The sequence below is a fragment of the Dasypus novemcinctus genome, chromosome 19, assembly GCF_030445035.2.
Source record: "Dasypus novemcinctus isolate mDasNov1 chromosome 19, mDasNov1.1.hap2, whole genome shotgun sequence".
Classification (NCBI taxonomy): domain Eukaryota; kingdom Metazoa; phylum Chordata; class Mammalia; order Cingulata; family Dasypodidae; genus Dasypus; species Dasypus novemcinctus.
Genome location: NC_080691.1, coordinates 9,791,643 through 9,802,868, shown reverse-complemented (window position 1 = coordinate 9,802,868; position 11,226 = coordinate 9,791,643). Strand labels below are relative to the sequence as shown.

General features: G+C 53.3%; 1 protein-coding gene across 1 annotated transcript in view; it reads left to right on the top strand.

Annotated features, from left to right (window-relative positions):
* Window positions 1–1,942: 1,942 nt before the first annotated feature.
* Window positions 1,943–11,226, top strand: part of TMEM132C (transmembrane protein 132C) — a 377,044-nt gene continuing 367,760 nt past the window's right edge. The window contains 1 exon segment of the mRNA XM_058281216.1: window positions 1,943–2,084. Within this exon segment, the coding sequence (XP_058137199.1) occupies window positions 2,000–2,084 (85 nt within the window). The 5' untranslated portion in view covers window positions 1,943–1,999.

Below are 11,226 nucleotides of genomic sequence, written 5' to 3'. Positions count from 1 at the left end.
AGTTGAGTCCTAAGATGACAGCGTCGCTGGGTGCTGGCATGACAGAGCAGCTGGGCCCTCTGCTGAGGCTCGCAGTGGAGAAGAGAAGCACCCAGCCCTGCATCTCCTGTTTCCATTCCAGGGGGACCCCCAAGGCAGCCTTTGTAGGTGATGCCGAGAGACCTCAGAGCGGAGACCTGGGAAGGTGGGAGGACAGCGGCGGGTGCTCCGGGGACAGGCACGCGGGCCTGTCGGACTGAGGATGCGCTGCTGTTTTCTCACTTTGAATTGTGTGCTTTGCTGTAATTTGTTCTGATTTCCCCTCTTTTATATTCTCTCCTCCTTGGAGTGCTATCCAGGCCCAGCCCTGGCTTTGCAGTGGGGGGGCACTATTCTATCCCAAAAGGAAAGAAATGATGTGTGTGTGTGGGGGGGGATGTCATGAGCCTGCAAAGAAGGGCAGGGGGCACATTTGGGGGCTTTTGGGGTTCATATCATCAGACTGAGGGGAGGGAGAGTGAAGCAGGCCCCGCTTCCTAGGTCAGGAATAATGGAATATTTTCTTTCTCACTGGCCATGGGAAGCTAGAAACAATGAAATGAGAAATATTTATTCTCGAGGGAATTTCAGGCTGAAAAACAGAAGGAACTACGCCTTCCATTTTAAGAGCCAGGTCTACCTGCCGGCGTTCCCCAAGATTGGGTCTGCTCTAGCTGGAGGAAGGCAGCCGCGGGCTCTTGCAGGGACCCTCCTGTGAAGACTGTCCTGCTTCCCACTGCGGGAAAGAGAAGCCAGGGAGGAAGCCGTGAGGGGTCGCGGCCCCAGAGCCGCGTCTCGGTCCCCGGGGCCCACGTTTCCTGGGGTCCCCGAGTGGGGGGAGAAGAAACTGGGTTTGCAGCGGTGCTTCCCGTTTCACTCGGTTTCTTCCCATTCAATCAAGGGTTTTGCTTTTCTTTTCTTTTGAAACCCTCCTGGTTCTCGGGGTCGGGATGGTGGTGGCCAAGGGCACCGAGGCAGGCGTGCGCCCTGGCGCGGCGGCGGGGCCAGGGAGAGCACCCGGGAAGGGGCGGCTGGCCCTCCCGCGCCCTCGCCTGTCACTCCAGACACCAGAGGGCCAGGTCCTGCCCGGAGGTGGCTCAGAGGGCAGCGTTGGGAAGAACAGAGAGATCCCGGGTTCCAGGCGGGTGCAGAAGGACACCCCTGCCCTGGCGGATTCTGCGGACACGCTGCGATGGCCTGAGCGCAAACTACCCCCAGGACCAGGAGCTCGTTGCAGAGGGCGAGCCACCCCAGGAAAGGACTTACAGTGCAGAATTAACCTCGCCCCAGCGCCCCAGCGCCCTCCCCCGGGATGCCGATTCCTCTGTCTTCACGCACACAGCCCCGCAGCGACGGGGCCTCTGCGGCCAGCCCCGCCCCTCCCGCAAGCCCCTGCGGTGCACGTCGCTTTGCCCCACGGCAGCACCTCCAGATCTCCCCAAAGGTCCCCTGCTCTCAGGGCAAAAGCAGGGGATGCTGTGCAGGCGAGCGCTGGGGCGCGACCCCCGCCCGGCCCCGCGGTGGCCAAGGGAGGTGGCCAGGGGAGGGACGCTCTCCATCCGGAGGCGCGGTTGTCTGGGCAGAACGCCCAGGGCGCGAGGTCGCCGTCTGTTCCCCGGGTACTGCCGGCCCAGCCGGGAGGGCCTGTGACCCCGCCGCCGCCAGGCGCGCGCTGGGCTCCCGCACCCCGACTTCGCCTCCCGCCGGGGGAGGGAGGGGGCGGGCCGGGGGGCGGGGCCCGGGGCCGGGGGCGGGCCCGGGGCGGGGTCGGCAGCGCCGGCGGCGGCAGCTGCGGCTGGAGAAAAGTTGTCGGGGCGGGAGCGCAGCCGCCGCGGCGCGGGGCGGGCAGGGGCGGGCAGGGGCGGGGCGCGGGCGGCGTGGCGGCGCGGGGCCCGCGCGTCTGGCTGCCGGGGTCGGCCCGGGCATGGGGCGGCCGGCGGGGGCCGCGGGCGCGCGGGCGGCGTGAGCGGCCGGGACGAGGATGCGCTCCGAGGGCGCGGCCCCCGGGCCGGCGGCGCCGCTGTGCGGGGCGCTGAGCCTGCTGCTGGGCGCGCTGCTCGGCAGAGGTAAGGCGGGCGCGCGGCAAGTTCCCCGGGGCCGCGGGGCTCGGACGGGGGCGGCGGGGGCGTGCGGGCGGCCTGGGGGCCTCGGCCAGCGCCGGAGCGCCTTTGCCGGGCGCGGGGCGGCCCCTTTCCTGCATGGGCGGGCCCGGCGGGGCGGGGGTCTCCGGATCCCAGCCCGGGACTGCTCGCCGGTGGGGTGCTGGCCCGCGATGAGGAGGAGGCGTGGCTGGGACCCTGCTTGCCCCCCACCCCGAGGTCCAGGGGATCTCCCCCCGCCAGCAGTCAGGCCGGGGAGCTGGGGACCCGGGAGCAGGGGGCCAGGCTCCTTGTACCCCCTCTTCCCAACTCTGGGGTCTCAACCGCAGCCCAGCTCGATCCAGCTGGGGGACTGGGGATCCAGGGAGGGACACCCGGGTTTCTGCGCCCTTTCCTCCCTCCGTGGGGTGCAGAGAGCCGATCCCGGCCCAGGAGAAGGCTCGCTCGAAGCGCAGCTCACAGGGAGCCCCGGCCTGGCACAAATCCGGGACTCCAGGCACCCCAGATTGGGCCGGTGCGGTTTGCGATCGCGGGCAGGGGCTCCGCGCGCCTCGCGGTGGGAATCGGGCTTCCTCGCAGCCCCAGCCTCAGTGTCCCGGTCTCTGTAATGGGAACGACGCCGCTGCCCCGAGCTTGGAGAGAGTGGGGAGCCAACGCAGGCGCCCAGAGCGCGCCCCAGAGGGAGCCGCTGGGATTTCTTTGATGCCCGATATTGGCCCAGGCGCGCGGCATCCAGCGCCCTTCCCGCGGGCCCCGAGGCTGGAGGCCCCGCGCCTCCCGGCACGGCGGCTGCGCCCTCCGCGGCTGCCGCGCGCCCGGGGGTGGGGGCCGGACAGAGCGGGAGCGAGAACGTCGCTGTCCTTGCGCCCTCGCCGGGACCGCGTCGCGGCGGGTGCACCGGGCTCACCCGGGTGGGCGCAGGGGGCGTCGGCGGCCGCAGCCTGGGCTCCGAGTTGCAGCAACGCGAATCGCACCCGGTGAAGAGCAGGGCCTCGCTCCGCCTAGAGCGCCCCAAGCCGGGCTGGGAACGGATGGGGAGAGACAAGTTGCGAAATGGTGTTAAAAAGTAGCGCTCGCTCCCCGAAGTCATCGGGCGCCGTGAGAAATTCCAGAGGCTGTAGGTTCTCAGGCAGCCCAGAGACGCAACTGCCATTTGTCGTTGTGTCCCTTTCTCCCGAGGGCTCCAGGTGTGCGGGGGGAGGCGTTGGGGCTCCGGCCCCTTCTGGGTGAAGCAGCAAAACCCGCGCAGACCCCTGCCCTCAGCTCGGGCTCCCTTCTGGCGAGGGCTCAGTTTCCCCCAATGTAAAGTGGCCCTGCGAAAAACCCCTTCGCCGCGGTCCTTTGATGATCCAGTGACTTCACGGATAGAAGCAGGTGGAGTCATTGGACATTGCGCCGCGGAGAGAGTCCCTCCTCAGGTGACACGGGCGTCCTGGAGCGGTTTAATCAGCGGCACCGGAGCTCCTTTTTAAAGTGTGCTGTTGACTTGGCTTGATGAAAGCTCCCGGTCGTTTCTTTCCCTAACTAGAGGATTTTACTTTTGACGTAGGGCAGCGGCTCTTCCACATTTCCGTGGGGAAGGGGCCGGGGGCGGCGGTCTGATGGCAGAACTGGGCTGGGGCTGTTTGGACGCTGCCGCGTGCACAGACAGGGGGTGGTGCAGTGGGGTGCCGGCACAGGGCACCCCAGCGCGGCCCTGCCCACTGGTTTCGTGCACCCTCGATTTGGTGCGGTTTTCTCTCCTTGCTTCTGCTTCACACTTTTCACCACCTGAGTCGGGGGCTATTGGAGCTGCCCTCGTGCTCTGTGAAATATTTTTCAGTTTTTCTCTTGATTAAAAGCATCAGCTCCTTCCCCTTCTGAGTCCTCCTTCTCAAAAAATAAAAATAAAATAAAATAAAAATAAAAAAAAAAAACATCTGCTACATAAGGTTTCTTACAGAGGGAAAAGTTTTCGGACCTTTGTTCAAATTTCTCCTGCCTTAAAAAAAAAAGAAAAGGAAGAAATGCCATTTCTGATTCTTCTTGCGCAAGGATTTAAGTGCTGATATTTGGAGCCCTTGCAACGGCTGATCAATTTTTAATACCAATTGAGGGTATATTTAGGCTGCGGATTTAGAGGCTTTGCAGTTCGTCAGGGCTTAGAATACTTAATTGTTCTTAGCAGGTTCCACGAATAGGACAGGAGGTAGAAGGAAGGGAGTTACTCCTACACTGTAAGAGTTGAGTGACTCAGAGAGGGCAGAGCCTCCTGGAGTTAGAGCTGATGGACCACCCTGGCAAGGCAGGCATGGGGTGGCCGAGGCACCCTCAGAAGTTTCCAGATGGTTGCCATTTGCATATGGCACCCCTGGGGCGCTAGGCAAGCCCACACCCCCTTTTCTGAAATCTTTGGGGCCGGAGGTGTTTCAAGATTCAGAATTATCGAAATTTTGGAGAGGCAAGAAATAGAAAGAGAAACACAGAGAAGGAGAAAGAGACAAAGAAGAGAAAAGAAAGAAAAGCAACGTAGGGCCATATCCACTTATGGATGACACCCCAAACTAGGTCTGGAGTTCACCCCGTAATCGCAAACATCGAGTTTACCCCGTGATTGCAAACATCGGTGACTGTATATGAAGCATGGGTATTTATGTAAAGGGGGAGAGATGGTTAAGATGCAACATAGCCTCAGGTCACTTTAGGTCAGCATTAGCCACAAATGAATTTGGGGGAGCAGGAATCTGGAATGTCAGATTTTGGGAAATTCTGAGGTTTTGGTAAGAGATTTGGGGCCTGGCAAGTCTGATGAGTGGGTTGTCAGGGTGGACAGGCCTGGCTCGGCTCTCCCACGATCGGACTGGCGATCGCCACACCACTGAGGGCCACGCACTCAGCACACACGCGCCCTGGCGCACGGAAAGCACACTTGGTTTTCTCCATCCTTCCCTTCCCGTCCCTCCAGTCGGAGCTCCCTGCTGGGTTTCAGCTTCTTGGGAGCCGTTAAGCCGCAGCTGTCCTGGTCCTCTCTGCAGTGAACCCTCTCAACTATCACTTGCAAACAATCATCGCATCTTTTGGCCACACAATGCTAAAAAAACAATAGATGGGCCCCGGTATTTAACAGGTGGGAGATTTCACATTTAGAAATCAGGATTCCCAGCTTCTCTGAACAATGTGTGCATGCTGCTGACCTTGGCCACACATTCCTACCTGGCTACAAGGGGCGTAGGTGAGAGGGGCGTCCCCCTCTGGGTGGGACGTTTATCCAGACCTCCCCGCCCACCCAGCCCCCCTTACCTGCCAGGTCCTTTCCTCAGGCATTTGAGTTTTTGCTTCCAGTTCTTCAGCTCCCTGCTCATTGTTCACTGAATCACAGGTGAGTCCAGAATCAGGCAGATGCGTCAGCTCCATGAGCAGGGAGCACCTCCTCAAGCAGAGGTCAAGGTCAACAAAAATGAAATTTCAGTATATTAATTGGCAGCGAAAGAGGGTATTGCTGAGTTAATGGAAGAAATGGAAGGCCTGATTTATAGAATATTTTTACAGCCATCTACTTTTTTCAAATTTGGGTTTAGTAAATTATAACTCACATGGAATAAAATCCACTCTTTTGAGTTTTGACAAAAGCGTAGACATGGAAATGCCAGCACAAAGTCAAAACCATCTCCGTCGCCCCCCAAAATTCCTCTGGGCCTCTTGGCAGCCACCTCCTCCCCTCAGCCCAAGCCCCTACACCCACTGACTGTCCTCTGGCCCGACACCTTTGCCTGTTTGATAGTGCTATATAAATAGAGTCATGCGGTGTGCAGCTTTTCAGTATGCTCTCTTTCGCTTAGCATAATGCATTTGACAGTTGTCTGTGTAGCAGTCATGTGTTTCTTTTTATTGTGGAATAATACTGCATTCAATGGATGCATCCCTGTGTGTATTCATTTAAGGGCTGAGGGACATTCAGATTACTTCCAGTTTTTGGCAATTATGAAGAAAGTTTAAGTATTCACTGACTGGTTTTCAGGTGAACACTTTGTTCATTTCTCTTTGGTAAATAAATATCTACAACTGGGACTAGTGGGTGGTATATTATGTGTAACACTGTGCACGCTTTTCAAACACAGTTGTAATTTTTGCATTTCCATCAGTAACATGTAAGAGTTCCAATTGTTTCTGCATTTTTGTCAGTACTTGATATTATCCATTTTGTTTTGTTTGCTTTTGTTTCACCATTCTAATAGTTGTGTACTGATATTTCAATGAAGTTTTAACTGGCACTTTCATTACTAATGGTGTTGAACATTCTTTGATAGGCTTACTTGCCATTCTTATATTTTCTTTCAAGTGTCTTTTTCAAACTTTTTACCCATTTTTTCATTTATTTTCACATTATTGATCTTTGAGAGTGCTTTGTCTATTCAGAACACAAGTTCTTTATCAGATATGTATTTTGCAGGTGTTGTCTACCAGTATACGTCAATGGAAAAACAGGCTTTTAATTTTAATGAGGTTTAATTATTTTTCATCCCTTAGGGATCATGCTTTTAGTGTCACATTTTAAAAATATTTGCCTAACCCAAGGTCAGAAGATTCTCTAAGTGTGTGTTGTGTTGTTCACGTCTCCTATATCCCTACTGATTTTCTATCTATTTGTTCTATCAGTTACTGAGAGAGGAGTGTTGAAGTCTCCATCCAAACTGTGGGCTTGTCTGTTCTTTCATTTCAATTCTGTCAGATTTTATTTCATGTATTTTGAAGTGTGTTTTTAGTTGCACATACATTTAGAATTGTTTGGCTCTGTGGTAAATCAATCCCTTTATCATTATGTCATGTCCCTCTTTATGTCTGGAAATATTCCTTGTTCTGAAGTCTAATTCATCTGGTATTAATATAGCCAGCTCAGCTTTCTTTTGATTAGTCTTTGCATAGTAACATATTTTTTCATCCTTTTACTTCCAACCTCTCTGACTTTATATTTAACGTGGGTTATTTGTAGATACCATTTAGTTACATGTTGTTTGTTTACCTAATCTGACAATCTCTATCTTTTAATTGTATTTTAGACCATTTATATTTAATGTGATTATTGATCTATTTGGATTAATCTACTCTCTTTCTCATTGTTTTCTTTATATTTTAGCTGTTCTTTTTCTGCCTGCTTTTGGAGTATATTTTTATGATTCTGTTTTATCTCCACTATTGGCCCATTATTTACATCTCTTTTTAAATTTAATTTTAGTTATTGCCCTAAGTTTTACAATATACATCTTAAATTAATCTAAGCCTACTTTCAAATTATGCTATCCTGATTCATGTTGTATAAGAATCCTGAAAGAGTGTATTCCCAATTCCCTTTCCCTGTCTTTTACACAGTAACCTATGTATATCCATTTTATATGCATGCACTCTTATATCTTTAGTATGGCAAAGAGAAATGAGTTGCAGATTATCTGTGTATATTTTAATGAAGGATAAAAAATATGTTTAATTACATTGCCTATGTTTCTATGTGAGTAAGTACTTAAAATATTCTTGAAACTGTTTTCTCTGTAGAACCTTATTCTCCCCCAACTTCTGTGCTGAACTGTCCTGTTTGTATACCCTTGGTATTTAGAAATTGTTGCCTTCCAGGGGAACGCAGTTTTAAGCCAAAGGTAAACTACAACTCAGCCAGGGTTTTGAAATAGTAAAATTTCCAAGACAGTGCCTTCAAGTCATTCTCCCAGAGTGACTGATTTCTTGCCGTCTGCAGTGTGTACATATTATTTTTTTCCTGATTAAGGATGCTTCTAATGGCATACTAGGAGTGTGGCCATCGGGAACCCACTTAGGTTCACACTCGAAGGTGATTGGGATCCTAAAGCAGCCCAAAACTTGAAGGAGATTATGATGTCTCTCTCTAAAACGTTTTTCTTTCTTCCCCAACACTCTCATGTCAGCAACATGGGGAAATTACGCTTCTGGATTAGGCAGGCTTGGTATCCAGAAACGGGGGCTGAAGTTTGAGCTTTTATTCTGCCACTTCTTGACTGAATTCTCTGGAAGCCTTTATGTTCACACAACCTAAGCAATGAGGGATTGGGAGCTCATGGTGCTGAAGGAAAGCTGAAGGTTCCTGGAGCAGGACGTTGCCAGATGCATGGTTCCTGAGCTTATAATTAATGTCTGACTACTTCAGGATGCCACTGTTGGGATAAAGGAGTCTCTACCATTTTATTTGCTTTTGTCTCTATGCTTGTGTTTTAGATTCCATGGAGAAAAAAGCCTATGGCTTTGACCAAACGTTCGAATCACATGGAAAACTTAAAAACTTCCAGTCTCCATGCCCTACTCTGGACCAATTGAATCAGGATCTTTGACAGTGGATAGTGCTGGTTTGGGGGTGGGCATGGCGTTAGCTGATCATTTTGCTTTTAATAGCCCTTCCAGTGATTCTAAAGAGCAGCCAGGAGTGGGTCCAGGTTGCTAGGTTCACCTTTGTCTAGTAGAGGGTGAGGCACATCTGATCGACAGTTCACCATTTTGTACTCAGTGGGACATGGTGCCCCTCTGAGAGCAAAGTAGAAGATCTCTTACCAAAAGATGGGATACTGGATGCAAAATCAGCTCACGTCCGTCCCACCAGCTCTGGGACCTGACACATGTGGTGAAAACTAGAGTAAATGACAGCTCTCCTGAGCCTCGGCTTTTGTTCTGTCAAGTGGGGTAACAATACCTACTGTTGGGATTGGAATCTCCTGCCCCACAAAAGGCAGGTTCAGGTCCCCACCCCGGTCCTGCATGTGTGTGAGACCCCGATTTTAAACAGGATCTTCGGAGATGTTATTAGCTAAGGGGTAGCACAGGCTGAATGAGGGTGGGCCTGAGTCCACTGTGGCTGAAGGAGAAGCCACGGGGGTGGCCAGACGGTGGGAGTCGCCCCAGCTCTGCAGAGGAGGAGAGGCTGCCACGTGCGTTTTCATGTGACAGCAAAGCCGAGGACACAGGATCTCCCGCAGCCAGTCGCAGAACGCCACCGTCTCCAGGGAGGAAGCGTTGTCCTGCTGGCGCCCCAGCTTCAGGCTTTTCCTTCCCTCAGAACAGCGCGTCAATAAACTCTTGTTGTTAAGCCAGTTCTTGCGTGGCATTTGTCTTAGCAGCTGGGAAACCGATACGCCTAATAGGCAGGATTGTTGGGAAAATGCAATGAGCAATGGCCTTAAGATACTTCGCACGTTCTCTGGATTCCTAGAGCTGCCGTAACAGATGACCACACACCGGGTGCCTGAAAACCACAGACAGTTACTGTCCCACAGGCCCGGAGGTTGGAAATCCAAAACCAAGGTGTCGGCAGGACCACGCTCCCTCCAGAGGCTCCCGGGAGGCGCCTCCTTGGCCTCCTCCAGCGTCTGGTGGCTACAGACGCTCCTTGGCCTGCAGCAGCTCCCCTTCGGGTCCCGGCCCCTTCTCCATGTGGCCTCCCGTAGCACGAGCACGCGTCATTGGATTCAGTTCTTGCCCTAGTCCAGGGCGACCTCATTTTGAAGTCCTTAACTGCAAAGACCTTTTTTTTTATGGGCTTATTTATTTCTCTCCCCTTCCTCCCTGTTGTCTGCTCTCTGTGTCCATTCACTGTGTGCTCTTCTGCATCCGCTGGCATTATCAGGTGGCACCAGGAAATTGCATCATCTTGCTGCATCTGCCCTCCATGTGTGCAGCACCACTCCTGGGCGGGCTGCACTTTTTTTCACGCGGGGCGGCTCTCCTTGCGGGCGTGCTCCTTGCTAATGGGGCACCCCTACACGGGGGCATCCTAATGTGGCACGGCACTCCCTGCGCACAGCAGCACTGCCCGTGAACCAGCCCACCACACAGGTCAGGAGGCCCTGGGGGTTGAACCCTGGACCCTCCACATGGCAGGCGGATGCTCTATCTATCAGCTGAGCCATGTCCTCTTCCCTGCAAAGACCCTTTATCCAAATAAGGTCACATTGATAGATTCCAGGTAGAAAAGAAAAAAAAATTGGGGGGTGGGGTTAGGCTCTAGTCGGTCCTCTCCATGCACTAGGTCTGGCGTATAGCACAAGTGCAGTTAAACATAGCTATTACTCTCTGTGCGAGTCAAGCTGTGGGTCAGAACCACACAATGCAGTCCAATAGAAACCACGCATGGACTTTAAAAATAACTGAGAATAATATATATTTTTAAAACTCTACAAACAGTGCATTTCACAGCCTCAGGGAATAGGAAAAACTGGTCAGGTGTGAGATGCCTGTTTATTATGGACCTAAATGGAGATGCAGGGGTTGATATTCTGAGCCATCTTTTGACGTGCTTCCTGCTCAACTGCAGCGTAGACCGATTCCACCTGCTTTAGTGTAAGAATGCCCCGTGCCTGTCGTTGGCACTCCTTCCCCGCTCGGGGCCCGGGGTCATCACAGCCCTCTGGCCAAGCTCCCAGGTCTCCTCCAGCCTGATTTTTCCCGCCCATTTCTGCACCGGACTCTGTCCCTCTTGCTCAGCCAGTCCCGCTGGCGCCTTAATTATCGTATTTGCTTTCCACGCGTTCCCCAGCGTCTCTGTGGACGCGCGATGCTGTGGAAATGTGGACATAACACTTTGGCTCATTGTAGTTGATTAGCAACTCTTTGGAGTAATAAGGGATTCTTATATTCTCAAAATAAAGAAGCTTCGACACCGCCCCCTAATGAAACCCTAGTTCTGGCTGTATCGTTGAGTCACAGCTTAGTGATGATTTTAAGCCCAAACAAGAAACTCATTACCACTGAGTGTTGTTTATAGTGGACATTGGAAACAAGAGGTCGTGTTGGAGGTCCCCCGACAAGTTTCCCCACCTGCTTTGAAGATGCGCCCGATGCTCAGTGGATTAGCCTTGCGCCTTTGGTTGAAAATGCCAGAACTCCAGCTGAGGCCAAGCACCTGTAAGCTACGTAAGGTCCCGAAAAGTCCGCACAGCCTTCAGGCAGCGCCCGGCCCAGGGGCAGCTTCTCTCTCTTGGCTCCACTGCCCTCGGGGTTGGCTTCACTCTCCGGTGGTTGTCACACCTAAAATAAGCCCCAGGTACGGGACACCCGGCAGAAGGGAAGCGGCTTCTGAAGAGGACTGGGGAAGCTGTCACGGCCGACTCCGGGGCCA